This window comes from Falco peregrinus, chromosome 1, assembly GCF_023634155.1.
Source record: "Falco peregrinus isolate bFalPer1 chromosome 1, bFalPer1.pri, whole genome shotgun sequence".
NCBI classification, from domain to species: domain Eukaryota; kingdom Metazoa; phylum Chordata; class Aves; order Falconiformes; family Falconidae; genus Falco; species Falco peregrinus.
The window spans coordinates 107,427,305-107,454,954 of record NC_073721.1 but is presented as its reverse complement, the minus strand read 5'-3'; the positions used below and the strand labels follow the sequence as shown (position 1 = coordinate 107,454,954).

General features: G+C 43.2%; 3 protein-coding genes across 11 annotated transcripts in view; 2 read left to right on the top strand and 1 right to left on the bottom strand.

Moving 5' to 3' along the window:
• UBE2Q2 (ubiquitin conjugating enzyme E2 Q2) overlaps nucleotides 1–8,373 on the top strand; it is a 51,821-nt gene extending 43,448 nt beyond the window's left edge. Inside the window, 6 exon segments of the mRNA XM_055805770.1 lie at nucleotides 428–518; nucleotides 882–940; nucleotides 2,454–2,502; nucleotides 3,402–3,497; nucleotides 5,681–5,747; nucleotides 7,567–8,373. Coding sequence (XP_055661745.1) covers nucleotides 428–518; nucleotides 882–940; nucleotides 2,454–2,502; nucleotides 3,402–3,497; nucleotides 5,681–5,747; nucleotides 7,567–7,598 — 394 coding nt within the window. The 3' untranslated portion in view covers nucleotides 7,599–8,373.
• Nucleotides 8,374–8,973: 600 nt separating this feature from the next.
• FBXO22 (F-box protein 22) lies at nucleotides 8,974–14,640 on the top strand. Its single transcript, XM_055805759.1, has 7 exons — nucleotides 8,974–9,132; nucleotides 9,217–9,349; nucleotides 9,828–9,915; nucleotides 10,060–10,155; nucleotides 11,165–11,329; nucleotides 12,292–12,457; nucleotides 13,660–14,640. The coding sequence occupies exons 1-7, from the start codon at nucleotides 9,029–9,031 to the stop codon at nucleotides 14,087–14,089; spliced, it is 1,182 nt and encodes a 393-aa protein (XP_055661734.1). The 5' UTR covers nucleotides 8,974–9,028; the 3' UTR covers nucleotides 14,090–14,640.
• A 1,499-nt stretch (nucleotides 14,641–16,139) lies between these two features.
• The window catches only part of NRG4 (neuregulin 4), a 55,424-nt gene continuing 43,913 nt past the window's right edge, over nucleotides 16,140–27,650 (bottom strand). For 3 of the 9 annotated variants that reach the window (XR_008747441.1, XR_008747440.1, XR_003553630.2), the window contains exons 5-8: nucleotides 23,148–23,227; nucleotides 22,964–23,053; nucleotides 21,466–21,575; nucleotides 17,163–19,959 (exon numbers count right to left, since the gene is read on the bottom strand). Coding sequence is in view for 2 of the 9 variants with exons in the window: in XM_005235674.4 (XP_005235731.2) it covers nucleotides 23,034–23,053; nucleotides 23,148–23,227 (100 nt within the window). In the remaining 7 variants the exon portion in view is untranslated. Of the gene's footprint in view, nucleotides 16,369–17,162; nucleotides 19,960–21,465; nucleotides 21,949–22,801; nucleotides 23,054–23,147; nucleotides 23,228–27,650 lie in introns of those variants that run through there. The other 6 variants (XR_003553635.2, XR_003553637.2, XR_008747445.1 and 3 more) reach the window with 6 other exon arrangements.

Sequence of the window (27,650 nt, the reverse complement as noted above, 5' to 3'; positions counted from 1 at the left end):
CGGATTACTTCTAACAGCTGATACAGAGCTGCGATAACATATTCCATAAAGGTTTCACTGCGTACTGAAAACTAGATCATACAGTCTTCCTGTTAAAATCCCCCTGCCCCCTTTCTCAGAACACAGATTTCCAGTGAACTGAAGAGAATTAAAATTGCTATTTAAAAAAAAAAAAGGTTATTTTGTGCTAACTATGTTCAAGTAACACTTGATTAGTATTGGGAATGTAGTGTGCTGCAGCAAGCTTCCATGCTGATCTCATGGCAACGTGTTTACTTTGTAAAGGGAGCCAGAGTTTTTTACAGTTCACATTAAATTACAGTTTGTAAGCTACAAGTACATAAAGGAGCTCTTTAAGAGTAATTACTATTTACAGGTAGCGAAAATATTCACTTCAACTAGGATCTCACCCCTGCTTCTATTATAGGGTTGATCCTGATAGCCCACTGCATAGTGATCTTCAGGTCTTAAAAGAAAAAGAAGGTGTAGAATACATTTTACTCAACTTCTCTTTTAAGGTATGTGTCTATGGGAAGGAATGCTGGGGTTACATTTGTAGCTTACCATAGAAAGTGACTGAAATGACCCTCAGTTGTTACTTGGGTAAAGATGAAGCTGTTGCATTAAAAAAGAAAAAAAAAAAAAAAAAGGGAGGGGTGGGGGGGTGGAAATGCCACTTTTAAGTTTGGCACTAAAGCTTCCCAAATACTGCTTTATAGCCAGTACTGTGAAAAAGTGCTTTATAGAGAACTGAAAAATTTTACTGCTAAATTTTACTGCTTTAAGTCTGATTTGCCAAATTAGGCTAATGAAATACTTCCTGGATAGGAAAACAGTGTCACGGGATGTTTCTTAACGTTGTTTTTTGTTATGCTTTTCAGGATAACTTCCCTTTTGATCCTCCCTTTGTGCGAGTGGTATCTCCTGTGCTCACAGGAGGGTAGGTGTGAGCTGCCTTACGGAAATTTTACTTTCTGGTAAAAATGTTACAATTGAGACTAGTTGACTGGGTTTGCAGGGAACGTTTCGAGAGGACCATGTAGACTTTTAAGAGCATGAGCAGCTGTAACCTTGAGTTTGGTGAAGAGCTCAGTGTGATACCGAGACTTGCTTCTCAAGCGATGAGCTAATAGTAGGCAAACAGCTGGGTGCAATTCCGCTTTGACTTGCTTTGTTTGTGTCAAGCCTTGAAAGAATCTGTGCCTGCCATAAAGTTTAGGAACTGTCCTCTGTGGATAGCTAACGTCGCTGTTGCTTCTGTTGTAACGTGCTTTGAGTTTTTACTTTGACAAGGGGTCTTGATCCCTGGGTTGCCTTAAACTTGTCGTATAGTTTTAACTGACTTTTGCTGGTAACCCTGCTGTAAAGCTTTTGCCTAAAAACTCTTCAAATGCTAAAACAAACCCACTAAATTCAATGGACACCGTGCTGTAACAGGCATCTAAAACGTATTTGTAGTGCTGTCTTGTATATACCCATAGAGAGAAGATTAAATTCACCTTCCAAGGCTTTTATGCATCTCTCACTGACAGGAGGTGATACCTGTACCTTTGAAAGTATCGTGGTCTGCGATAGCTGGTGCTGAATCTGGTTTGGTTTTAGTTGCTGTGTGTCTTTCTTGCTTTCAGGAAATAGTGCAGTTAAACAGTGTTCCTGAGGGTTGCTGCTACCAAAAAAGTAAACAAGCAGTGCCAGATGCCAGAAAGCTCATTTGGATTTTGGTTTTGTTTTACTTGGACTTCCCAGTAGAACGAAAGAAAGAATGGCCCTGAAGGTTTTCACTGCTTGTTTCCCTAGGGATGTTGTACAGATCTATGTTGTTTGAATGCCTCTGTCATAGGGGAGACTATCTTCTCGGAGTGGCAAATTCTGCTCCCTCAGTCCGGGTTTTGTGATGACCGGGTGTTCCGACTGCCGAGTCCCAGTCAGCACAACGTGTGATTAAGCATGATTGAAACTAGAAAGTGGTTTATAGAGCAGATTTTCACTTGCTCTTTTCTAATCTTATTTGTCTACATCTTTGATTTATAGGTATACCTTCATTGCTTGGAATTGTGTTAAATTTCTTTACAGAAGTGAATTTGTTTGGGTTTTTTACAACTATATGTCACTACTACATATGCAGAGTGTAGCCATAAAAAGCAACCTTCCTTTTTTCACGGTCTGTGTACAGTTGTGTAGACTAGCTTGGTTTCTGATTTTTTAACTGTCATTAGCAAAGGAATTATGTTTTTTTCCTTTGGTCTCACAATGCTATTCTTCTGTGTGTAAGTATAACATGGCTAACTAGTTACAATATATTACTAGTTAAAGGGCATTTCAGCTTTATGTGAACAAAAAAATTAACAAATTAGCCTGCAAGAGCTTAAAATGCTGTGTGGCTGTGTGAACAGTTTCATCTTTTTTCACTAACTGCTGATGTCAAATATATTTTCTTTCACATTTGTTTCTAGGTATGTCCTAGGTGGAGGTGCATTATGCATGGAACTTCTTACTAAACAGGTGAACACAGGCTCTGTTATCTGGATAATAACAAAGCATGCTTTAAAATAATGAAAATAGGTGTTTCCCCCGAGTTGAAGAATCCCTGTGTGGAATAAATTACACACTCCAAAGGAAAGATGGTGAAATAGTCCCACAAGATTTGCCTTGCTGATCTTGTGTGAGATCTTGGATGGCTTACGAGAGGTCTGAGGAAGAGGCAAGAAGTGAGAGCACATCAACTTTGAATTCTCAGAATTTCTGGGAGGAAGCCAGTGTAAAGAGTGAGTTCTGAGGAGCAAGATGCATTGTTTTCTTTTCCAGAAGCCTCTGCTACTGCACAAAGTGAGCTCTGGAGAAGTGGGGAATGCAGAGGATTCTAGGCATAGACACTCTTGCGTAGACAGTGTGATTGGCTTTCTCTTTAAGTAGTAAATGAACAAAGTAGATGTCTGCAGGCTCTGGCAGAAACTTTTGTGAACCCTGAAAGGTAAAGCAATACCAGAGATGAGCAGTAATTTTCATGGAAGCAGAATTGTCATAGCTCACTGGATGACTTCATTAGATTGCAATCTTTTCTGCTTACAACAAGAAGCTGTAATTTCTGTTGTGACATTGCTGAAAATTTGTAAATGCTGTAACAATGGAGTTAATCCTGTTTCTGCCTCGCTGTGTCTTGGAAATGTGTGATTCAGCCTTTTCATTTTTACTGCAGGGTCTTGGTACTAATACTGTGTATCACTTTCCAGATTTTCTCTGGAAAATAAAAGTTAACTGGGAACAAGTAGGTAAAACTGAAACTGGAGTGTGGGAGTGGAAAAAAAATAAATAATCCCTAAGCACACATTCCAAACTAGATTTGCAAGGTGAGCAAAGGCAGTGAGTACGTGTTATATAGAAATATTTCTTTCCTTCTCCAGGGCTGGAGCAGTGCCTATTCAATAGAATCAGTCATCATGCAGATCAATGCCACTTTAGTCAAAGGAAAAGCCAGAGTACAGTTTGGAGCCAATAAGGTAAATGTGCTGCGTATATGAATTAAATTACTGTTAGGCTTCTGTTTCTTTGACTTGCAGAGAAGATGCTTGATGACAGAATTGTCATTACAAATATATTTGCATTTTGATTTATCTTGATGTCTGGTGCATGCGTGAGTACTTTACGGGCAGTTAACTATGAGTTTGTTAGGGCCCTAGAAGGTAGTGGGGCCCAAGAGAGCTGGCCAATACTCAAGCATCACTTCCTCCAAGCTCAATATGGGTGCATCCCCCCAAGTAGGAAATGGAGCGAAGTGGGGCAGGAAGCCTGCATGGACAAGCACGGAGCTTCTGGCAAACCTCAGACAGAAGAAGGAGGATTATGAGACGTGGATCAAAGGACGGGCCGCTTGGGAGGAACATAGGGACGTGGTCAGAACATGCAGGGGAGTGACAAGGAACGCTAAGGTCCTAAATCTGTTGGGGGAGGGCAAGGACATGAGGGGCTTCTTCAAGTACATCAGCAGGAAAAGGGTGACCTGGATGAAGGGACAGGGCGCGCCCTCAGCAAGTTTGGGGATGATACAAAGCCGGGAGGGGTGGCTGACTGGTGAAGGCCGCGCTGCCCTTCAGCGAGACCTGGGCAGGCTGGAGAGCTGGCAGGGAGGGACCTCATGGAGGTCAACCAAGGGAAGTGTTGGGTCCTGCCCCTGGGGAGGCACAAGCCCGCGTACCAGCCCAGGCCGGGGCTGACCTGCTGGGGGCAGCTCTGCGGGGAAGGACCTGGGAGTGCTGGTGGGCAACAAGTTGCCCGTGGGCCAGCCCAGCGTGCCCATGTGGCCAGGAGGGCTAGTGGGATCCTGGGGGGCATGAGAAGGAGCGTGGCCAGCAGGTGGAGGGAGGAGATCCCGCTCTCTGCCCTGGCGAGGCCGCATCTGGAGCGCTGTGTCCAGTTGTGGACTCCCCAGTTCGAGAGACTGGGAACTGCTGGAGAGGGGCCAGGGGAGGCTATGAAGATGATGAGGGAATGGAGCATCTCCCTGATGAGGAAGGACTGAGGCAGCCGGGCCTGCCCAGCCTGGAGAAGGCCGAGAGGGATCTTACCGACGTCTACAAGTATCTTCAGGGCAAGAGTCAGGCGGCTGGGGCCAGGCTCTGTTCAGTGGTGCCCAGCGGCAGGGCAGGGGGCAGCGGGCACAAACTGGGACACAGGCAGCTCCATCTGAACGTGAGGAAGAACTTCTCTACTCCGAGGGTGACAGAGCCCTGGCACAGGCTGCCTGGAGAGGTTGTGGTGTCTCCTTCTCTGGAGACATTCAAACTCGCCTGGACACGACCCTGCTGTAGCAGGGGGTTGGGCTGGGTGACCTCCAGGGGTGCCTTCTGACCCCAACCAGCCTGTGATTCTGTGAAATTATGAATGTATGAGGAGAGTAAAACCTTGGGGTGGACAGAGTGTGAAAGTAGTTAGACTTGTACTATCCCTGTATTGGCAAGAGGGGTGGGAAGGAGGATCAGAATTGGGAATCAGGAGGACTTAGAAATTTTGGCTCTGAGAAGGGCTATAGATGACAGCCTGACTGCCAGGATGATATACACTGATGTTCTCTTCCTTTTGCTGGACTAAACACCTGTAAAGTTTCATGAGGAGTGAAAAATAATAACATGCAAATAATCCTGAGCTAGCCATTCATCGTTAATCAAAATCATTAGTCAGTTCAAGTGTGCATGCTGGTAACAGACCATAACTTAAAAGACTTCGAAGTACTAAATGCTATTTTGAACGGGTGTTTAAATATTTTAGCCAAGAAATTGTCACTTGGATGCCAGTTTTTTAGTAGTGATTCAAGAACAGTGAAAAGATGTGAAAGTTGATGATCACAATTCTGTCTAACCCTGCCGAGGAAGGCAGCGTTAGGGTCCAGACTGTCTGAAGCCCGCTGTTGTGGTTGCCCACACTTCTGACTTACCTCAGGTTCTGAACCTTCTGAGAGAAGGATCTTTCCAGCAGCAGGGTATGCAAATTATTGTCATTATGATGGAGGAGAAATGAGAAAATAAGGGTATTTGTCTTGAAAATCTTGTACTTTAAAGCCAGGAATGTTGTAACTTTGTGTATGGTTTTTACTTGCAAGCACACTGTAGAGTTTCTTCGTAAAACTGTTTTTAAGTCCTGCCTATCTAGATGCAGGGTTTCTTACATTAGTTTGTTCTCCTTTCAGAATCAATATAATCTAGCAAGAGCACAGCAGTCCTATAAGTCACTAGTACAAATACACGAGAAAAATGGTATGTATATTCTTGTGACTTTGTTCTTGTCTGCACAGCAACCCGGGAATTGGTGTTTGGCTGCAGTAATACTTGAAGTGCTGGAGTGCCTTAAGTGGCCTTGGGAGGGCTGTAAATGGTGGTTCCTCTCTCCTAGCTTGCACTAGAGAGACAATAGTGCTTAAAGTAACTTGACTAACAATTGTTGCAACTCTTCCAGCATTTGTGAATGTTCCATGTGTTCCTACTATCTTTTGGAAGGTAGTTCAATTTCATTTTCAGCTAGTTGATCTAGGAACTTTATCATCACTGTAGCTTTTAAAGTGTCTTATTTGTTAGTGAAGTACCTGCTGGAAGCTTGCCTCTTGCCTCGAAAGGCTTTGTTTCAGTGTGGCAAAACCTTAGCAGTAATAATCATTAAGGAAGAGATAAAGCAGAAAGAAAGAGCAGAGACTAAAAGATACAAAAAGTCCAGGTGAAGTACACTGGCTGGAAAATTGTGCAAAAGAAATGGGAGACACATTTGTTTGTGTGGGGTTTTTTAACCCTTTAAAAGCCAGTTAATGGTGCCTCAGCTGCAGAAAAAAAGTATTTAAGTGCTTCAGGTATAATTTCATTCATTGTGCCAGGATGAGAAGGTAACAAATGACCTGAGGCTTTAAAAGGTTTAAGTAGCTTACATGTTATGTAAAAATAGTCAGCAGAATCGGTACCCTGGTCTCATGACGAGGGGAGCTGAGGCAGTTACCACTTCCATGATGTTCTTTGGTTCAGGCTGGACACAGTGTCCTCTGGGAATTGGTATCACTGTGAACACGAGAGCGTATTTCAGCGTGACTGTAGTGAGCATCTCTGTTCCCCTACCTCTAAAATTGAACCTAATGCTGCCTCTGATATTGGAAGGAAGATCAAAGATAACTACTTTAAAATGCTTTCCAGTTTGATGATATTTTGATCTTGCCATTAACTGAGTCTTCTGCTTTTTTAGTTTGCCACAAAAGCCGGTATGACTGGCTGTTTACTTCTAGCTATGTGCCAGCCTTGACTACAGTGATTACTGCCGCGTCAGGAGCTGTACACAAAGCAGTCACAGCATTTATTGCTGCTGCAAAAGGTGTCTTTAGCTTAGAGCTGCTACCTGTTCTCTGGGACAACATAACTAGGCCCTGTATTCACTGTATAAAAATTCGGAGGAATTTTTACAATAGTGTCTGAAAGAGTTAAGATGGGAGACCTGGAGGTGGCTAGAAAAAAACTGCACACTTGACCAGGTACGATTCAACTGCTAAAACATGCCAAATCCGATCAGGAGACAAGTTACTCAACTGACGCTTCTGAGCCTGTTCCTACAGCAAGATGTGCAGGAGCAGGGTAAACCATTCAAATGCTTGTGTGCGCCTGGCTGTGCGCTATGCAGGAGGGGGCTCGTACATCGGCATCTCTGTGTAGCCACACTTGTATGTCTGTGCACTGAGTGGCTTGAAGACTTGGGAGTTTTGCCCCTCTTCCGTTTGGTTTTGTTTAACCTGCAGCAGCTTCCTCCATTGATGTCCAGCTCAGGATAGCTGCTACCACAAAACCCCTCAAACTCGTTTTTACTTTTTTTTACCTTTCGCATCGGAATACTGGATGTGATCCTGAAACATATGCCGCATGCTTCATCTCCCTCTGCGGACCGCTAGCCCTCGGGGCGCTCTGGGTCTCGCTGAGCTGACCTGCTCCAAGAGGGGAGGGACGAGCCCCACGAGGCTGCCGTCTCCCACGGATTGGGAGTGAGATGGGTAAAGATGGTCTTGACGTAGTGATGTCGGTCCCTAACGCATTTCTCTGTTCTCCATAGGCTGGTACACTCCTCCAAAAGAAGATGGCTAACATTGAGGACTGTTGTATACCTGGACCAATGTCAACAAAACAAGCTCTTTTTTATATTTTCCAACACACAGACTCAAGCTATGAGTGCCCCTATAACAGCTGTACTGAAGACTTTAGCTATTAGATAAGTTAGTGGATAATCTGTCAACTGACACGTAAAGTATAAGTTACAGCCTTACCATTCCGCTCTTCTTAGGTACCTGGACTGAGCAGTTTGGGCCTTTACCGTATTTGTTCTTATGGATTAAGCGTGTTTGGGCCATGCCCTCCCTTCTCCCCCCACCCTTTTTTTTTTTTTTTAATTTTATTTGAAAGCATAAGCTCCCTACAGCAGCCTATCGAGTTACTAAAGATCATTCAGTAGGAGTGAGTTGTTCACACACTTCTGTGTATTTCTTACCTTTTGCAAAATGCAGACTGCGGAGACTTGCGTTGTATCGTTTCATTTAAAGCCAAGAAGTTTAATACATTGTTTAATACTGTTTTAGGATATGTCAGGTCTTGCAAATCACAGTAGTTTTTTCTGGTCTAAAAATGACAGCATCTGTAGTATTTCCAAATTAATTATATAGGAACAACACGTGTATGTTAAGTCATTAAACATTTTTCATGGCTGTATGAGAATATGAACTGTTTCTTGGAAAAGATGCTCTTTGTTTAGATTCTGTTCATTTTTTGGTTTGGTTGGTTTTTTTTTTTGTTTGGTTTGCTTTTTGTTGTTTTTTTTTTGTTGTTGTTTGTTGGTTTTGTTTTGTTGGTTGTTTTTTTTTTTTTTTTTTTTTTTTTAAGCAGAGCAAGGCTGTGCCAATAAAACCTTGTACCTAGTCACTTCCACTGGGGCATCAGAACTTGCCGGGCTGTTCCTGCTACTTGTCGGCTCAACCTCCCTAACCAGAAGAGCAGCAGTGTGGAGCTTGGAGTTATTTAAATACTAAAAACCTTTTTAGGTGTTCCATTTTATTAACGGGTTGTTGCAATCATTTGTAAACTAATGAACTTATAAAGTGATTGGCACAAATCGCGATGGAAATCCTTGAACGAAACAGTTTTATATAGAAGCGGCGGGGAGCGGGGCGCGGCGCTGCGGGACGCCCGGGCGCTGTGCGGGGCCGGGGGCGGGGCTGGCTGCGCGCTCCCGGGGCCGGGGCGGGCGGCGGCGGCCGGGCCCCCCCAGCGCCTGGGGCTGGCGGCGCAGCCGGGCGCGATGTACGCTGCTCTGTAAACTTGCATCAAGTTGATGAATAAAAGCCCTTTTCACAGTGCGCTGTGTCCGTGCTGGGGCGGGCGGGCGGGCGGGCGCGAGCAGGGTCCTCCGCGCCGCCGGGCGGCGCTACCGCGGCCGTTGCCGCCGCCCCGCCCCCGCGCGGCCGGAAGTCCGCGGCGGGAGCGCCGGCGCGCGGGTGACGCCGCGGCGGGAAGGGGGCGGCGCCATGGAGGCCGCAGCCAAGGGCGGCTTCGTCCTGGGCAACCTGGCCGAGGTGGTGGAGCGCGTCCTCGGCTTCCTGCCCACCAAGGCGCTGCTGCGCGCCGCCTGGTAAGCGGCGGGGCCGCGGGCGGGCGGGCCGGGGCCGGGGCCGGGGCGGCCCCGCCGACGCGGCGTGTGCGCGGTGCGTTGCAGCGTAAGCCGGCTATGGAGGGAGTGCGCCCGGCGGGCCCTGCGGGCGAGGCAGCGCGTCGCCTGGGTGTCGGCGCTGGAGCCGGGCCCCGCCGAGAGCCACGCGCTGGTGCGCGCGCTGGCCCGCGAGCTGGAGGTGGGGGCGCGCGGGGCCTCGCGACGCGGCGGGCGGGGTGCGGCGAGGGGGTGGGGCGGGGCAGCGGGCGGGGCGGGGCAGGGGGCGGGGCGGGGCAGCAGGCAGAGCAGGATAGAGACAAGGTGGAGCAGGGGAGGGGCTGGGGATGGGGGGGGCAGCGGGTGGGGCGGCAGGGGGTGAGGTGGGGCAGTGGGTAGGGTAGCAGGCAGGGTGGGGCAGAGGGTGGGGCAGTGGGCAGGGTGGGGCGGGGGCGGGGCAGGGTGCAAGGTGGGGCAGTGGGCAGGGCAGCAGGCAGGGTGGGGCAGGGCAGCGGGCAGGGTGGGGCAGCGGGCAGGGCAGCAGGCAGGGTGGGGTGGGGGTGAGGCAGGGGGTGGGGTGGGGGTGAGGCAGGGGGTGGGGTGGGGCAGCAGGCAGGGTGGGGTGGGGGGCGGGGCAGGGGGTGGGGCGGGGCAGCAGGCCTTCTCCCCCACCCCCGCAGAAGGTGCAGGTGCTGCCGCACACGGTGCTGTACGTGGCAGACGCAGAGACGTTCAGCGGACACGAGGAATGCCATGAGCAGAAGAAAGGTAGGGCCGGGTGCCGCAGCCCCGCGGGGCAGCCGCTCTGTGGCGCGGCGGGGGAGCCGGATGGGCCGGGCTGGGCCGCAGGGCAGGTTCCGGCGCTGCTCTTACTTCTTTCTCCTTTTTCTTTTTTTCTTCTTTTTGTAACAGCCAGGAAGAGAAACAGTAAAGAAACAGCAACCGCACTTGAAAAATTGTTGCCAAAGCGATGTCAGGTTCTTGGACTGGTCACCCCAGGGATTGTAGGTAGGAGGAAAATGCGTGAGTCCGTGAGATATCGGCTTGAAGGTGTCCAGCGTATCGCACAGCTGCTCCAGTGCCAGTTTATCGCAACTTCACCCGTTTTTCAAAGCGTCGTCTGGCAGAGCAGCAGGAGAGCTCTTGCAGTGACCGCCCTGTCCTGCTGCCACCTTGCTCAGCCTTAGCTTCGGTTTTAAGGAGTTCACAGTGTCGCTGATAAGTCGAGTGACCTTAAGTTCTTGCTTCAAGTGATGCAGTTATGATTATAAGGGTTGATTTAACTGAGCAGGCAGCTCATTGCAGGTTTACCTGGCACTTTAATGTAATTATTGAATGGGTTTTGGCTTTATATGTATTTTTCAGAGTCACATTGTGACTACTTACATGGGATGGCCTCGGTATGTACCTCTTTGTTACGGTCTAGCAGGAGGCATACACAGCAACTGTGGAAAATTCACAGTCTCCCTCAGCAGTGTTTTTCTAGTGCTTCACTTTTTTTATCATTATAAAGTTTTTTTCCTAATTTCTTGCCTCAGATTCTCTTTCTGCAGCCTAAGCATCATTGTCGCTAGCATGATTCAATGACGTGCTCCCAATGTTTCTGTCAGTTTGCTTTATATTGTCATCACACGCTTGCTTAACATCTTGAAAACGTGAGTGTGTTTGCCTGCCTGCAGAAGTTGGCAGCAAGGCTTGAGACAGCTGTATGGCACAGGGCTCGTTCTCCAGCCGTTTTACATTTGCTGTGGCTGGGGAGAGAATGTCCAGATGTACCCGCGACTCCTTGTCCAAAGTGACTGCAGCTTGATCGGCGGCCAGGACTCCTACATGCTTCGCCCTTACAAAACATCAACAAAAATGTCACACCAGCTGTCAGTTAGATACGTTGTTACGGAAATGAGCTGTCACGTTTTACATCACCTAAGCTGTTCTGCCTCTTTTGATCTGTGTTAACGGTGTAGACAGAAGTATTGGAATCACTGAATGTAAGTTGTCTGGTTTTGTATTTTTGTAGTTACCCCTATGGGTTCAAGCAGTAATCAGCCTCAAGAAATTGAAGAGGGCGAAGCTGGTTTTGCTCTGTTGTTTCCCAAAATTGATGGGGTGAAAATTCATACCTTCCATTTTTCTAAAGACTTGAAGAACAGGGTCTTTGATGAAAGTAAATTTGCGGAAGCAGGTATGTCCTTGTTCTCCCCTTTATTTGGGCTTTTGTGAAGTGTTGTGGTGCCCTTTTAGGTGCCAGTGCGGAGTTACGTGTGGAACCAGCAGCTTCTGCACAAATTCCATTCCCGGGGCCCGCTGGGGCTCTAGGGCTGCGGCTGGTACTTACGCATCTCTATCTCTGTTCTTCTCGTTCTCTGGAGTGTTAAGGTTATCTTGAGTTCCCATCTCAGATTACCTCAGGTTTGACATGGAGCTGTTCACAGGGAACAGTTTGTTAGGTTTTGAGCAGTCAGTCATTGGTTAAAAATTGTGATAAATGCATCTGTGCCATTGGGAATGATTCCTTTCGCTACGGTTTAGAAACAGGTGGGGAGGGGCTGCTTCTCTTATTCTCCAAAATAACGTTGCATTTAGATCCTGAGTCAGGTGGTCTGGCAAGGAAAGGCAGAAGAAAAGATGGCATATTTCCATAAATACAGTTTGCATTCCTGACATTGTGCCCTCAGCAGGGTAGGTCATTTATGAAGGGTGATATAACGAGAGTTTCTACCTCGGGATAAGCCACTAGCTGATGTCATTTAATTTTCAGGTAAAGCTATTCACCACGTTGTGGTTCTTGAATAACGCTTGGTTCTTATCTGTAAAAGGATGGTTAGGGCTGCCAAGTAAAACTTAGTTGCTGTGGCTTCAGAGGCTGTGGTAGAACTCAGGTGCTCTGCTAAAGGAGTGGAAAGCTGGAGGAAGCAGATGCAGTTGTCTTCCTTGCTAGGGTCTTCTCAGAAATTCTCCGTTACGTGGGGAATGCAGCTCAGCTCCTGAGTGCCTGGGCAGCTTGTGTCTTGGTTTTGCCAGCGGCAGCAACAGAAAGCCGTGACTGAAGGTGTGGTGTATGGTTTGAGGAGAGACTGGGATGGCAGGGCTTCAGGGGTCAGGATTTAAAAATGAGAGGGTTGGTGTTTGTGGTTTTGTTTGTAGGTCTGAAGAATAACCCGGATCTCCGGGTGGTTCTTCTGTTTGGCTACAACTCCTGGAAGTCTGGAGCTACTCGATTTCTTCATCAAATAGTCAATCCCTTGAATGAGAAAAGTATCATCCTGGCTGGGGGACAAGTGGAGAGCTTTACATCACTTACCTCTGAGACGTAAGTATCTTTTTCAGGGTAAATTGTAAAGAAGATGTAAAACGGGAGAAACGCTGCAAAAGTTGTCGCCTTTTAGTTAAGTCATATGAGTGCCCTTTAACAGTAGTAAAATGATAATTTTTTTTGTTTTAAGACAATAAAGCACAACTGGTGCACTGTGATTTAGCTAGAAAAGCTGGAAGCTTTGACTGTTACAAATTGGGTTCTGGAAACTTGGCTAGGAGAAACTCACTCCGAAGGAGATACCCCATGTGAGTTTATTGTAGTCTATGTTTATTCTCTGCCTTGCTGATAAATTATCACTCGTTGTGACAGAGACCATTTATGGGAAGGTTCTGTTTCTCGATCAGCCTTGGCTTGGTTCACGTTGTGTGTTCAGCTGCTGCTCTGTGAACAGGACCGTGCCCAGGAGCACACCTGGTGTGCTGCTGCTGCTGCTGCTGCTGAGGGGCTTGGCACTCGGAGGACTGCGCTAGATCTCATCCGGCTTAACCAGCCCCTTCCCTCCGCTGGGATCCCTGCAGGGCAGGCTCGGGCCCTGCTTGCCCCAGCTGCTCTGCCGTGCAGGGAGAGCCCGAGGTGCCCCCTGATGCGTCCTGTGCTGGGGAGTGCAGGGCGGACATTGCCACGGGCTCCTCTCATGGCAGCGTAGGTCTGGACTCCACAGTAACATCACTTTTTTTCTTGCACCTGATTTATGGCAGCTGCACCATTGCTCCAGATAAGGAGCTGACCTTATCTATTAACTTGCTGGTAATAAAGCATAAGGAGGTAACTACTGAAACCAACGTGTCCTGGCCACCCAAGGAGACCTAAAGCAACATGAATCTTCAGCTGTTACTGACTGCTGCCCTGCTTTGATACACAAATGCAGAGTTTCTTTGGTTTAACTAGTAGTTCAGTTGGAATTACAGAGCTGTGATGTACACAAACCGCCAACTTTTCCATGTATTTGAGAGGTAGGCTTATGCTTAATCCCTGGTAACAGATGTGAAAGTTTTTCCTTGTGAAAGGTTGCTAAAAAAAAGAAAAAAAGCTGCTAAGAGTTGAAGGTGTTGGTTTGGTTTTGAACTGTGGGAGGCTTTCAGGATGACTGATGTGTTGGTCTGCTTTGAAACCGACTTCTGCCACAGCAGAAGTGTTTTGGGGTCGGAAGCGGCGCCCCTGGAGCGTTCTCTAACTCAGTGCCTGTTGCCTTTCAGTAGCAACGCGCAGCCCGGCGATGCCTGTGGTGTGGTCGGGCTGGCTTTCAGTGGGCCCCAGATCCAGAGTGCCACTGTCCTGTTAGACCAGGACGTAGCCGATGAGAGGACAGCAGAAGCCGCCATGCAGCGTCTCAAAGCAGCAAACATCCCGGAGTGTAACACCATTGGCTTCATGTTTGCCTGTGTTGGCAGAGGATATCGGCATTATAAAACCAAAAGGAATATGGAAGCGGATGCCTTCAGGAAGTTTTTTCCAAACGTTCCCCTCTTTGGCTTTTTTGGACATGGGGAAATAGGATGTGATCGAATAGTTACTGGGAATTTCGTATTAAGAGAATGTAATGACATAAAGGATGACCTGCTGCATGGTTACACTACTGTTATGACCCTTATTCATCTTGGTTCAACTAAAGCAAACCAAGCGTAAATGTTTTTAATGCTTCAGTGAGCTGTTTGTTTCATTCCAGAAAGCAGAGAAGTCTGGAAGGGTGGACATCTTGCAATCAAAACCCCTTCCAAAAGATAAACATCATTTTGTATCAAATCTTGTAGTTGGAATAGGTTTATTATAATAGCTGCGAGAAAGCTTTGCATTTTGTGTAATCCCCTGTACAGCTCAGAATTGCAGGTAAATGAAGTTTGATGGAATTCTGGAGTCGAAGAAAGCCTGTTTCTTCCAAAATGAGAACAGTTTGCACAGATAGCAGTTGGAGTCCAAATACCAACACGCAGAAAGACACGGTACCTGGATGTGCTCTATTTATGTATGTAAAAAGGGTCCAGAAAAACTATGGCTGCATACTGAAATAGCTGATGCATAAAATCCACCATTTCCTGGATTTTATTTCAAGAGAGATGCACAACCTGCCCAGAGTCCTATTTACAAAACTGAATAGGTTTAGTAGATAAAATGAATGAAAATCTTCAGAGAGAATTAACAGAGTGCTCATTAAATAAAGATGAAAATACATAAAAGTACCTTGCCTTCTATTCTTGGAGAAAAATCTCTGACCTAAAGAGATGTCCAGTTACAAGCTCAACTTGTCTCACCACCTTGAATTGAATTTCAGTTGTCTTAAATATCGGGTTTAGAATAATATTTGATGCTTTGTGTGTACCAGCAATTTCAGTCTTTGTGTATTTAAGTTTACCCAACCAAAATGTACTGGTTGCCTCCTTTGGCTCTCTTGTAGCATGATGCTCTCTATTATAAACACTAAAATCCAGAGTGCTAAAAATTAAGACTACCTGGTATCTTTAAGTTCCTTTAAAATATTTTTGCTTTATCATTTGAAATTGTGAGGCACACAAGATCTGACCATGTCCTGTTTATGTAGGGCCTTTAAACAAGATCTGTGCTTTTGCATGTTTTTCCCATGCTTCTACATCAGTCGCCTGCTTTGACTGCTGCAGCTGGAATGCAGTATTGCAAGGTTCGAGTAAGTAAATTCAGCAGCCTCAGTACAGCTAATTAATACATTTGCTGCCTTTTAAATTCTTTCCTCCCTTTTATTTTCACTTAATAATAGAATGACAAGAAAGTAAGATTAATTTTGCACCATTTCATCACGCTTTTAAATGCCAAATCAGGCAGCTGGCCCGTTTTCAGTGTAGTAAACCCAAAATACTTGGTTGTACGTTGTACAACAAAGTAATGATATTTTTCTTTACATGTACCAACCAAGAGTACATTGGGCAACCTTCTGCCCATGTCTAGTAAAAACTTTTCCTGAATTTGGCCTGACGAGCTGGGGTAGAGGCATGTGTGTGGCAAGTTAGCCGTTGGTATCCGTGGGCACTGAGCACAGGCAGCCTTGCTGGTGGCTGTGTTGATGGGGTTTTGTTGGGGTTTTTTTTTTTTTGGTTTGTTTTAGTTAGAAGGCAGAGGATGAGCTGTGAACTCCCAGTGGCCACCTAGGGGTAGATTAGTAAGTGTGGGTGTGAGCTGGAAAATGTGTAGTTACTGTATTTAGAAGGAAATGGAGTATGCCTGAATTTTAAGAGAAGTCTCATGGGAGGCGTGTGCCTGGTTTTTTCAGCAGAACCTGAATGTCACGTTTGGCCCTTTCTGTCTGCATAAGCTGCATGTTTAACAGGAGGCAAAGAAAATGTTTCACTTCTGTAACTGGACAGGATCCCTGTAGCTGTTGCCATGAGTTAGGGCTAGTCAGCATCGCTATACCATAAGCCTGTGACCTTTTAACTAACTTTTTGCTATAGTAGAAGTAAATCATAGAATCATTTTGGTTGAAAAAGTCCTTTGAGATGCTGATGTCCAAGCGTTAAAAGTAGATCAGCTGTGCATCCTGAGCAACACCGCGAATGCACCCAGAAGTGTCCAAAGCAGCAGGCGGCAAGCTCCAGTGTGGGCGCAGCGGAACAGGGAAGGCAGGCGCGGTTTGGAAAGGCTGATCGGCAGCGAGTGGCTGAGGGCACTTAAGGGGTAAGCACAGTACAGAAAGGATCTGTGGGGGGAGCTCCCAAGAGCCTGCAACAGAGTCCAGCAGCATCTCTCCAGCCTCGGGGAGTGGGGATGAGCCCGGTGAGCCCAGAACCATGGGCTGCATCGCTACACTGCCTCTCCTAGACTTCCAGGCAACAGGGAAGTAGTGCAATTGATAACAGTGCAACCTCTGTGATTAAAGTTCTGCTATCCAAATTCATCTTGCCCCCACACTGCCATTTGCTCTTCAACCACGACAACTCCTAAGTGAAATCAAAATGTATTTGCTTTAACAGTGCATGTACCAAAAGGCAGGGCTCGTTCTTAATTGATGGACAGTTTTGCAGTGCAATATATAGCTGTCACTCAAAAAACAACCATGAAGCTTTAAAGTAGGCAAAGTTAAATGAATATTCAGCAACTGGGGCAAACGTGAATAGCAGGACTGCTCTGAAGATAATTAATCTGCAGTGCTGATGGTGATACATTTCCAGCAAGAGACTATAATCCCTAAGTGATCACAACTGGATATTGCTTTTGTTAAGAAAAAAAAGAAAACTTTCAAAGTCACAAGACCTGCAGGGAGAAGTGATGGTTTTGCTGACAAAAGGTAAAAGACATTCTTTTTTTCTTACGTTTTGAATATGAATAATGTTCCGTTGCACATTCGTTCTTAATGCATCGTGCAATTAAGTGAACTGTAAGTTTTAGAAGTACAAAAAATAGGCAGGCAGTGTAATGTGTGAGCTCATACTTGCATGACCAAACCAGCAATTCCCAAACATTAAATTATTACTGTAATTTTTATATTAAAATTACTGACCCAAAATCCCTCTCATTACAGGAAGTTTCTGTAACATGCAGTTGTAAGAAAGTGAGAGGACAAAGAGCCAGATTGCTCCTGTTGAGTTTACTTATTTGTGTTTCTCTTTCAGAGAAGCAGCTCTGTAGCGGTGCTCATTAGCTTTCATATAAGACACTAAGTTTGGTATTAGCCTCATTTTTCTAAACCCCTACTGTGGCCAAATGAGAGAACAATTTAAAAAAACACTTGCCATTCAGATGCCTACTTCTGTTTTACTCAATGGAATGATACAGGAAAGTAACGTTTGAGGTCTGGAAGTTTATATAGTTAAGTTACAAAGACAGTAAACATGTACATTTAAATGGCCTTCTCTAGGGTCTTTTGTAATTTCTGAGCACTCTGCAAATATTAAGAAAATAATTATTTCCCCACCATGTAATTATTTTTCATGATTATATTGTGGGGAAGAAATTTTTTTTTTTTTACTGTTACGAGTCTGAGGTAGATCTCTAAAATACATTCCATCTTAATACAGCTGTTGTATTTTGTGCACACAAAAGCAGGCAAGATAAACGTTAAGACTCTAATTATCAAATTTCTTACTTGAATTTTTTCCTGTTCCCAAGCTGTTTCTCAGCCAGGGACAGGCTCCAGAAGAGGCTGGTTTGGAAGGGCCCTGCATTAGCCCCGAGTTCTCTCTAGGAATGTGTCTCTTGCAACTACAGGCTCAAAGGTATGCAGCAAGGTAAATTGTGCTAAGTCCTGGTGGTGGCGGGGTGTGCCTTGGTCCTGTACCCCAGTTCTGGGTCAAACAAATACGACTTCAGACACTGTGGGACCCTTGTACTGATTATTCTGTGCCCACCAGCACTTCATAACGAGACATAATGAGGGTATTTTCCTAAACAGACAACATATAGCTACAGCAAAAAACTACAAACCTTTTGTTCCAAAGGAGATGCATAAGATAGGTTTGGATTATTTGGAAATATTACCCAGATACTTACGTTAGAATTATTAGCAGAGAAATAGCTAATTGGAATTTTTTTCAAGTGCTTTGATAATTTAGGAGCAAAAACTTTATTCCTAAATCAGTGGGATTTGTGCTTCCAAGCGCTTTTAAAAAGCAACGTATAATTTGTCATCATGACATTTCACAGATCCTCACTGAGATTAGCAGGTAGCACAAACTTCTCAAAATAAATGTTTTAGAGTGATTCCTGTCATTGAATCAGTGGCAGTCATGTCACCTTCTCTGAGATAATTTTCACAGCTATAAGAGTTAGAAACAGCTTTTTTAACGTAAGCTTGTCTTAGCTAAGTTGCCAGCATGGCAGCAGTAAGAGCAAACACTAATCCCCTCAAAACAGGAACTCTCCTAGAATCTCCAGAACAGGTGAAAATGACTGAATAGTTTGAAACAGCAGCAAATTCTGTGATGGAGAGCATAGATTCAAATTAGAGAGCCCTGTTAAAAAATGCCACCAGTGGGTGCTCAGCTACATTTTTAGAGCCCGTCATTTCCCTGTTCAAAAGTTCTATGCAAAATACATTGAGAGGATAATTTGAAAACAGTCTCTTTCAACGTACACTGAAAAAGAAGGTTCAAATCTTACACAGACATACAGGTGCTTTTGGAAGTGTTAGAGGTTGGTTGTAGTTGCAGTTCGGGGCATGAAAACAGCAGTATCTTCCTGCCATTTCAGGTTCTACAGCCGCAGGTTCTGTTTACACGCACTTAGCTAGCTACAGAAATAATTCCTTGCGAAAGGTTTTGTGGAGTATCAGTCCCAAACATGGAACTGAGTGGCAACCTGCCTATGGGCATTTCACAAAACTTGTATTTGGTACTGTGCTATCAAGAAACTGATCCGACATTACATGCAGATTATGTTGAACAGGTTACAATTGGAAGAAAAGCAAGAACAGGCTTTGGATAAACACAAGCAGACAGTTACACACAATAATGAAGTTTTTGGGTTTGGTTTTTTTTTTTTTTTCTTTGCTCATTTTCCTCCAAAGTGCAGGAAATACTGCAGTACTTTCTTGAAAAAAGCCTTTTCCACTGATCTCAACCACAAAACCCAAATAATTTATGTCTGGATTCTTCTGGTTATTCCATATAATCTGAGATACAGGAATATTCCATCTCTTCATTTAAGTATATATATGTCAACAAAAGGCATTATAACTGAGAGAGGTACAGTGAACATACACATCCTGGTAATCTAAACAACATTGCCAGAGAATCATAACACAATTTAGTTCTAGGGTTTTTTTTCAAACTTGAACAGGTATGTCTTCATTAATATTCCTGGGTCTGAATATGGTCATAGTACAAGTAAAAACTCTTACCCAAACTAATCCACAGTCTTTTCAATTTTTAGTGGAGATAGCTTTATGTCCTTTAAATCTGAAAGGGTGCTAAATGCCAAAGGAACATAATTCAGCGGGTTGGGTTGAGTTGTTTCATTTTTTAATGTAGAAAAGTTGGCTGTCTGATGTTAAGTCCATAACCACCTCTGGCTAAAGCTCTCCCTGTCCCTGAGCATCCCTTTCTGGGCAAGTATGTCCTGATACAGGAACAGCTGAACACGCAGCAGGAATTTCCCCTTTCAGGTAAGCTCACAGCTTTCCCTTTCTGCCTGGACTCGGGTCAGTTTGGTAGCTCCTAGTCAGAACGCTCACAACAGACAGCAGTGGCACAGACACCGTTTCTGTTGTGGTAAGTTCTCTCCTTCATTTCTCCTCTGCTTTCCATTTTCAAATAACTGAATCATACTACCAGAACCTCTCTACTGCTCTTCAAAGATGCAGGGCCAGAAGGAAATTTTTTTTTTTTTGGAGTGCAGTAAATTGTGAAGGGGTCGCACAACATCGAAGGTACCTTTAAAATGGGAAGTGGTATCAAACGGACTTCCTGTTGGTCTTCCCGCTTAATATTTAACAATATAAATCAAAAGACTATGCAGCACAGAGAAATCCTCTTGTTTTCTTTGGAGAGCCATTCCTTCTTCTTTCATTTTACTTTGCCCCAGTGTTTGGGCTACTAATGAAAAAAAATTGCATACTCAGTAACATAAGCAAATTCTTACTTAGGTCTATAAAGAGATTTCCTGCTAATGGCTGGCATTTCATTCTGCAAGTGATCAAAAGGGTTTTGCAAAACATTATGAAGAGACCATTACTACAAGATTCTGGAGGGAAAACATGATCCTCAGGTATAAAAGAATTTTTGCCGTAAGACTATTAATAAATTGTTGTGTAATCATATTAGTGGAGGTTCCTAGGAAACTGGTCTTTTCCGCTCTTCTTCCCTCCATAACCTTTCAGCTGGTGGAGAGGTAATTTTAAAGACGAGATCTTGCGTTTCATGAAGTCAGGAGTCAAGCAGGGAAGAGAAACCTTATTACTCATCCCTGCATATACACCTAACACTGTTTTTGTACTCCAGTGACTCCAACCACATGAACTGATCCACTGGAACTGGTGTTTCCTTAGCTTTATTGCTCACAGGACTACTTGCTTAGTTATGTAAGCAAGTATTGCTAGGGAGTCTTGTAGTATTTTATTAAATTGTATGTAATGTTGGCTACCCTGTAGTTTCTGTGGCTTTTGACCACCTTAACATGAATTTGTAGCTTGATCTCATTTTGACCTGAACATCATATTCACAAAGCTTGTGAACTGAAAGAATTAATTTTAGAAGCTGAAATGTTCTCAGATGCAATGGGTGTGAAGCAGTCTGAATCACTAATAGGACTTCCTTCAAAGATAACACTGTTTCATAAATCAACTTGTTTGCATTTAAACATGGTTTTAGTTTATTCGTCCTCACATTTTGTACAACTTGTTTCCCAAATAATGCAAACAAGATTGGTAACAGTGAGTAACTCTGCTATGTCTGTCTAGGAAGCTGAGAGGGTTCTAAGAGTTTATAGACTACAACTTCAGTCCATTTATCTCTTACATCTTCTATTAATATTTCCTTCCAGAATTTCCACTTAAGGTAACCACAAGCCTTTTCCTTCTTCAATGAAAACAGTATACCAAACTTCATTAAGTCTGAATGTCTCATGAGCGGTAACATATGGAAGTTACCAAACAGCAGTTGTCTCTGACTAATTTCCACCGAGGCTGTGCAAAGTACTTGAGGTAATACTGATTCCAATGTAGCTGTCAGTACTGTCATAGATCTCCTAAGCTCTCTATTTAGCAGTGGCATGTCCTTCTGTGATGAAAAATCACTTTTATGTTTCCCAGCCTTTAAAATAGTATTATCAGCTTCCTTCGGAGTACCTGCTAAAGGTTTGAAGTCCAGAAAATAATATAACAGATCAGTTAATTTGGGGAGAAAGTGATCTTTCAGTGCTTCGTATAACTTAATCTCTGGATCAGGTCCTCTACTTGACTTGGTGCCCTCAGATTCTCCATTTAGATGCCGAGTGTTAACTTGGATTTTAACCTCTCTGTCATGAGTTCTCAGAAGGTAATGTATTTTTCTGTTTTGTTTTCTACAAGCTATTACAATATGGTTTTCTCTTTGACTTCTTACCTTACACACTGTAACAGCATGTCTCTTCTTCTCTGTCTTGTGGTAATTTTGTCTACGTTGATAGAAAATACACGCTATGTTTTCTGACACTACAGCATGGAGTAGACACCCTAGAAACAGAAGGTTATTCAACATTTTCTTTGCACCTGTATTTTTATACATGTCCAGATTGTTTATTTCAGAGATAGGAAATCTGTATTCTGCATTTTCTCCCTTTGCAATTACTGAAGTTTTCTCAATTAATTTTCTCTTCAATACAACCTTATAAATCCCATATAATGAGCTGCTAGGTGATGTGCCATTATGGAAACGTGTCTGATTTTTGCTGGTTTCAACCTCCAGTGCTAGGAATGAGTTGAAAAGAGAATGGTTCAGTTCACATTTTCTATGCCTCTGACTAACCGGACAGTCTCTTTCTGTTCTCAAGGCAGAAAGAGAGATGGACCGTGTCATTTGGTCTGTCTTCGTCTGAGAAAGAGAATCCTGTGAGGAACCAGACAGTGATATATAATATACTGGTGTGATTAACAAATGGTTACGTGAATAAAACAAATACATTTTTAGAGAGGGAAGCACTTGTTCAGCCAAGACCCCTGTCTGGATAATATTTTGTGTCAAGAATGGACCTGATGAATAAAATTCCTCAATTCTAATATCTGAAATATCAACTGGAAAATGTAAAGTAAGGTTTAAATCTCCCTCAGCAGCGAGATTTTCAGAAGGAAGCAAGACAAAATAAAACCATCAAGGAAAGTGTCTTGCTTAATATTAGGGACGTATACTGAACAAAAGGTAAATACTCTGCCTAGTAAACTTCTTTTAACCATTACCAATCTCTTTTCTTAATATTTTGTTTTAATTTGAATTAAAATATTGTGTCAGGAAGCTGGCTAATATACTAGCAGTGGTACCTCATCTTTATGTTTTCTTACTATTAAAAAAAAAAAGAAGAAAAGAAAGAAGAGTCAGTATTAGCTGGAGAAAGGTACTTCCCCCCCCAACCCCACCCCCCCCCCCCCCCCCCCCCCGCAATCTGGTAAGTGTATCTGAAACAAGACAATTCTGGACATGTATCACGGGTATAAATTTTGAAACTACAGAGCCAAGACAGTCCTCAGCTCCTCGGGGGCAATCTCGTGAAAAAGGACAATCCTGCGAAAAACGCATAGTATTACCTCACACTAAAACCCCTATGATTATCTTATATTCTCTGCAGTGAAAGAAAAAAAAGATTCGTATTTCCCATGTAGTAAACCCCCAAATTATCTCATGCTTCTACCTGTGCATTACTGAAAACAGTAACTTGTCATGAAAAATCTCAAAAAATTTAAACAAATTATACTGATTGTAGTGATTTCTGTATAATTTGATATGCCTTTAAAAACACATAGAAACTCTAGTAAGTGCAACTGTTTATGTCTTAGTTGCAGTCTTCTCCAAGACATCTACTGATGTCTACGCTTCCTATTTCAGACTACTTTCTTCTCGTCTTGCTTACCGCATCATCCTCTACAGCTGTTGTATTCTTAGGGTTGCTCTGCATGTTCTTTTCCCACCATTCTTCCACTCTAATGCTCTGTTATTATTTCTGAAAAGTAAACAAAACATATGCTTTTAATTAAAGAAAGCTTCCTCCCCTGCCTTCTGTATGGAGTCCAGTCATTTAACTTCAAGGTACTCACTGTTGCAGCCATTGCTGCTTGTAGTCTCAACCAGGCTGGCACCACACTCCGAAGAACTTGTCCTTGGAATTGAAGCTTTCCTGACCATAAGAAACAAAACCACAGACAACAGGGAGGAAAAAAAAAAATCCCACACTCAGAGTGAAAAAAGTTATCAGAGAAGACATACATTAATTGAACGATGCTTCACTGCAAAAAGTGACATGGATCTTCAGCAATTACTTTCTAACACTGAACATTTTTGACAAGCACTTATTCAAGGGAAAAGAACAGAGATCAGCACTTGGAACTACATGACTTCTTCCCTAAAGCTAATGTTCCCGTTTGATTTCTCCAGTCTTTAAGCAATTAGTAGCTATCACAAAATGATTTAATTTTTCATTAACTCTCAGCATTTGGAAGTGAAATATCAATAATGTGATATTTTCCACACCTTCTTGAGGAGAAACAGATCTGTTTAAGCAGATCTGATCTCTTGCTTTCTTTTTCGCTTTCTTTTAATAGTAATTAGGCATCTGCTCTCTTGAGACGAGTCATGAGCTGTTCTCCTTTCTGTCCAGTTTGTGTCCTGCGGTGATACAACTCCTCCACAAAGTCTGTCATCTTGGACAGCTTAAATGGCTTTATTCCTAGACCCTGTTGTTTTGGCTGGCTGAGTTCCTGTTCATCAATACGCACTTTACCTAGTTTGGCATTTCAACATGGACTTATAATAAAGTACAGAAAGGAACTGCAGGTTTATTTTAGTTTTCCCTAAGATTTTCTCTATTCCTCTAAGCTGTGTGTGTGGCATTCAGGCCTCTATTGTTTCTAAATAAAAGCTGGCTTATGTGGATTCTATACTGATCAGCTACCTTATTCTTCCAGTAACCCTTGTGCAATATGTTTCTAGAGAAAGAAGGCCAGATGAACCTGTACTGATAGGTGAATTGCTTACAGCAAAATATGCCATTTGTTATGGCGTATTCAGTATATGCCTTAGTAAAAACAAAATAGCAAGGATTTTTGCATACTTCCCTGTTTTCCCCAGGTCAAAGTGATAGGCTTTATCGGTACCATTTGTTGGCAGGGTGTGTACGTGTGCTTGTGTCAAGACAGAGAGCGGCTAGATCTGGATTTGCTCTACCTCCAAACTCTCTGCTCTACTAACAGGATATGCAGCTCCTGGGCCTATTAGCTGCACAGAAGCCTACTCCAATCCAGGATGGTTTTTTTGGTGTTAAATAGCAAATCGCTCTCAAAAAAACAGTTCTGATTTAAAAAAACCCAAAACAACAACATAGATATATATATAAGTTTTACATTCATAATGTAAGTATTTTACTATCTTTATTAGTATTAGCTAAAATACAATTGCTGGCCTGATGCCGTATCTTCTAGTGAATCCCAATAGTTAGAAATAGCAACAGTTTTGTGTGCTGAGCTTTTACAGGAAGGTAGCAAACTGAACTGAGCATGCTCTTTAAAGATCAGGATTCCCCCTTTGACAGAGAAGCAACATTTATTGCCTGTGAAACAACACAGTCCTGGAGAAAACTTGATAAAGTAACATAGGAAGCTAACGTATTGAACTGGTTTTCACATTAATTTTGGGTGTGGACAGTACTGTTCTTACGAATTTCTACAATATGATATAAAGTTGGTTTATAGGACTCACCTTTGAGGAGACACAAAAGCATATTTTTTTCTTTTCAAAAACATCCCTCATTGTTTTTTCAGAAAGTAAATTAAAGCTACTCACTTTACTATCCGAATAATTATATTCTGTCAATCTGAGACTCGGTAAGATAGCTCTGTAGTAGCCTTTCCTGCAGCAGGTTCCAGCAAATGAGACTACTGTTTATCTTTTCCAGTTTTAAGACGCCTTTTTTCATCACCAGTCCTTGACCACTCTCTCCCTCTTATTTCCCTCCATTCTCTGCTGTTCCTTTCACTTAAACCTTCAGTTCTTTTCCTCTTTTGTGTTCTACTTATCATCACTGTCACCCTCTAGCCATTTCAAATACTGTTTCTTCATTATCTCTGATTTCCTCTCTTTCTCATTGTAGGTTTGCTTTCCCAAACCATACCATCTTGATGAATCCTAGTAAATCAAATACAGCATGAAATCAGCCTAACAGCAGATTGTTGGCAGACTGGAAAAAACAAATCCTCGGCTGATAAAAATTTAATGACTCAGCTAAATATAAAAGGAGAATTCTCCCACTGTTCACCCAGAGCTTTTCCTATGCAGCCCTCTTTTATGGGTTACTTTCACCGTTACTTGTGATTTGGTTTTCTAAGCAGAGCAATGAAATCCTTTCTTTCTACCCGTGTACACTGAATGGATTTGTTTGTAGGGAGCATTCAATGCACGTGCACATGCCTGGTCCTGAAATCTGCCCCAAGCAACCTGAGAGGAAAAAAACTTGGAAGGCGGGTGAAAGTGATGACAGGGACAAGAAAAAAAGAGCACTGATTTTCTAAATTCTAAAAGATGTGATGTATAATTTTAGGGATTCAATTACTGTATCCTAAATTGCGCTTAGTATCTCCTCTTCTGCATCTCTTCATATTGCATTACTGTTTATACTAAAACCACACTAGACTCCCCTGCTGGAAGAGCCACGGAAATGCTTACTAACACACAGTGTGGGGGAAAAAGCTCTCTGCTTTCTGATTCTGGATCAAACATATTGGTTAATACAGTGTAATAGTGGGAATTTCATAGCACAATATTTTTCTTAACATTTTAAATGTAATATATTCTATCAAATGGGCAAGTCAAGGATGATGTAAACTCTCTGCTAACCCTTAAAAGCCCCAGTTCCCTCCTCTTCCAGAATGTGATACAGGTGGTAGATTTGTGGGGGGAAAAAATTACAGCAATATTAATGATATCTGCTAGCAATAATCCTTGTTTATATAGCTGAAAAGAGGGGAGTAGATTAAAGTATCCTCTTGAGATTCCTCTTATATGTTGGTCACTTCAGTCAAGAGATAAGGACTTCTAGATGTAAAGAGTTTCTTTAATAGATGAGTTCTTTAGCAGATGACAGTGCTACATCAGCCTCTGGAGTGTAAAGGTAAGACAATTCAATTTTTAGCCAGTTACATTCTTTTCTTTACACTAAAGAAGTTGATCGTGATTTTATGAGATTTCCCAGGTTGGCCTGGTATGTAAGATAGGTTCAAGAGCAACTATGTTAAGACTGAGTTGCTGCCCTTGTTAATTTTCTAATAAAAAGGCTCTACTACGTGTTCTGCCGGTTAGGTAAAGCTTGAGTAAATCGATCTTCTATAAAGAGAGTAGCTGAGGTTCATCTTCCAACTGTCTAATGAAAGACTTGCACAGACCTGTCACTGCTGTTAGTCTAAGCTTCTGTACTTTGCAGTGCAAGGCTCTGACCATAAAACTCAGCAGACTGTCCCCAGTCTTCCCCAAATTTTACTGTATGCAAGAGGACAAGGATCTTTTAACAGCTTACTCTCTGAATTCTCTGCTCTCTGAAGCCCTTTTTTCCTCTTCTCAGAGACAGGCTTTACTTCTAAAGAAATACTCTCCATACCTCTGTGAGACTTGAATTAATTTTTCTTTAGTTATTTAAAGCTGCATTCTGTTCTAATAACTTTATAGTAATTTGCAAATGTTTGTTAGCGAACAAATGCTGCGGCATTCCACTGCTAAGACAAGATTAATTAAATAAAATTACTAAGGTGGGGAGTAACCTTTACAACAAGTTTTTTTTATTAATACAAACTGTTTTATCAAAAGCTCTCCCATCTCTTCTAAATATATTCAGCTACGGGAAAAACTGGCATTCAATGGGTTTCCATGACAGCAGCTGAGGTAAAACTAGACCAGCTGTTCCAAAGGTTGCTCACTGAAAGGCACTGATCACAGAGGTTGATTTGGCATTGTGATTACAGGAGAGCAAAGAACAGAATTGCAAGAACCTTAGGTTATCATAACCAAGGAGAAATGCAGCATAGGAGGCAGAGGAAGAGGCTGCAATCCTGTGATGGCGGAGAAGTACAGGGGCTAGTAAGTTGCCTCATAAAGGCATAAATTAACAGTGTATGACAAAATGAGCTCTTACAAAAAGTGCTGCACTCTAAAAACAAGAGGAGACATAAGAGGTTGACTTGTGTACATAAATGCAGCGAGTAAGTGAAGACAGTAAGTTTGTTTGGGTTTGGTGTGTAAGTGTACGGATATATGTACAGCATCAAATCGTTGACTTAATCCCAGTAACTGCTTCTGGGTTTCCAGTCAGTCCTAATGTGCCTGAAAGAACTGAAACCAAACCTGCAGCACTTGCTCTCTAGCACTGACATTTTCATGCTACTCAAACGTGGATCATCCTGGATAAATGAGTTAGCCCTCTGATTTATTCTAGATGTTAGTTAGCTAATAAACATCTACCTGAGATTATTCTTGAATTGTATTCTTTCCTTCATTCTCCTCTTTTAAACCAGGAGCTGTAAAGGAATTGGGAGCTAATGGCACCAGTTGGTTTGGCT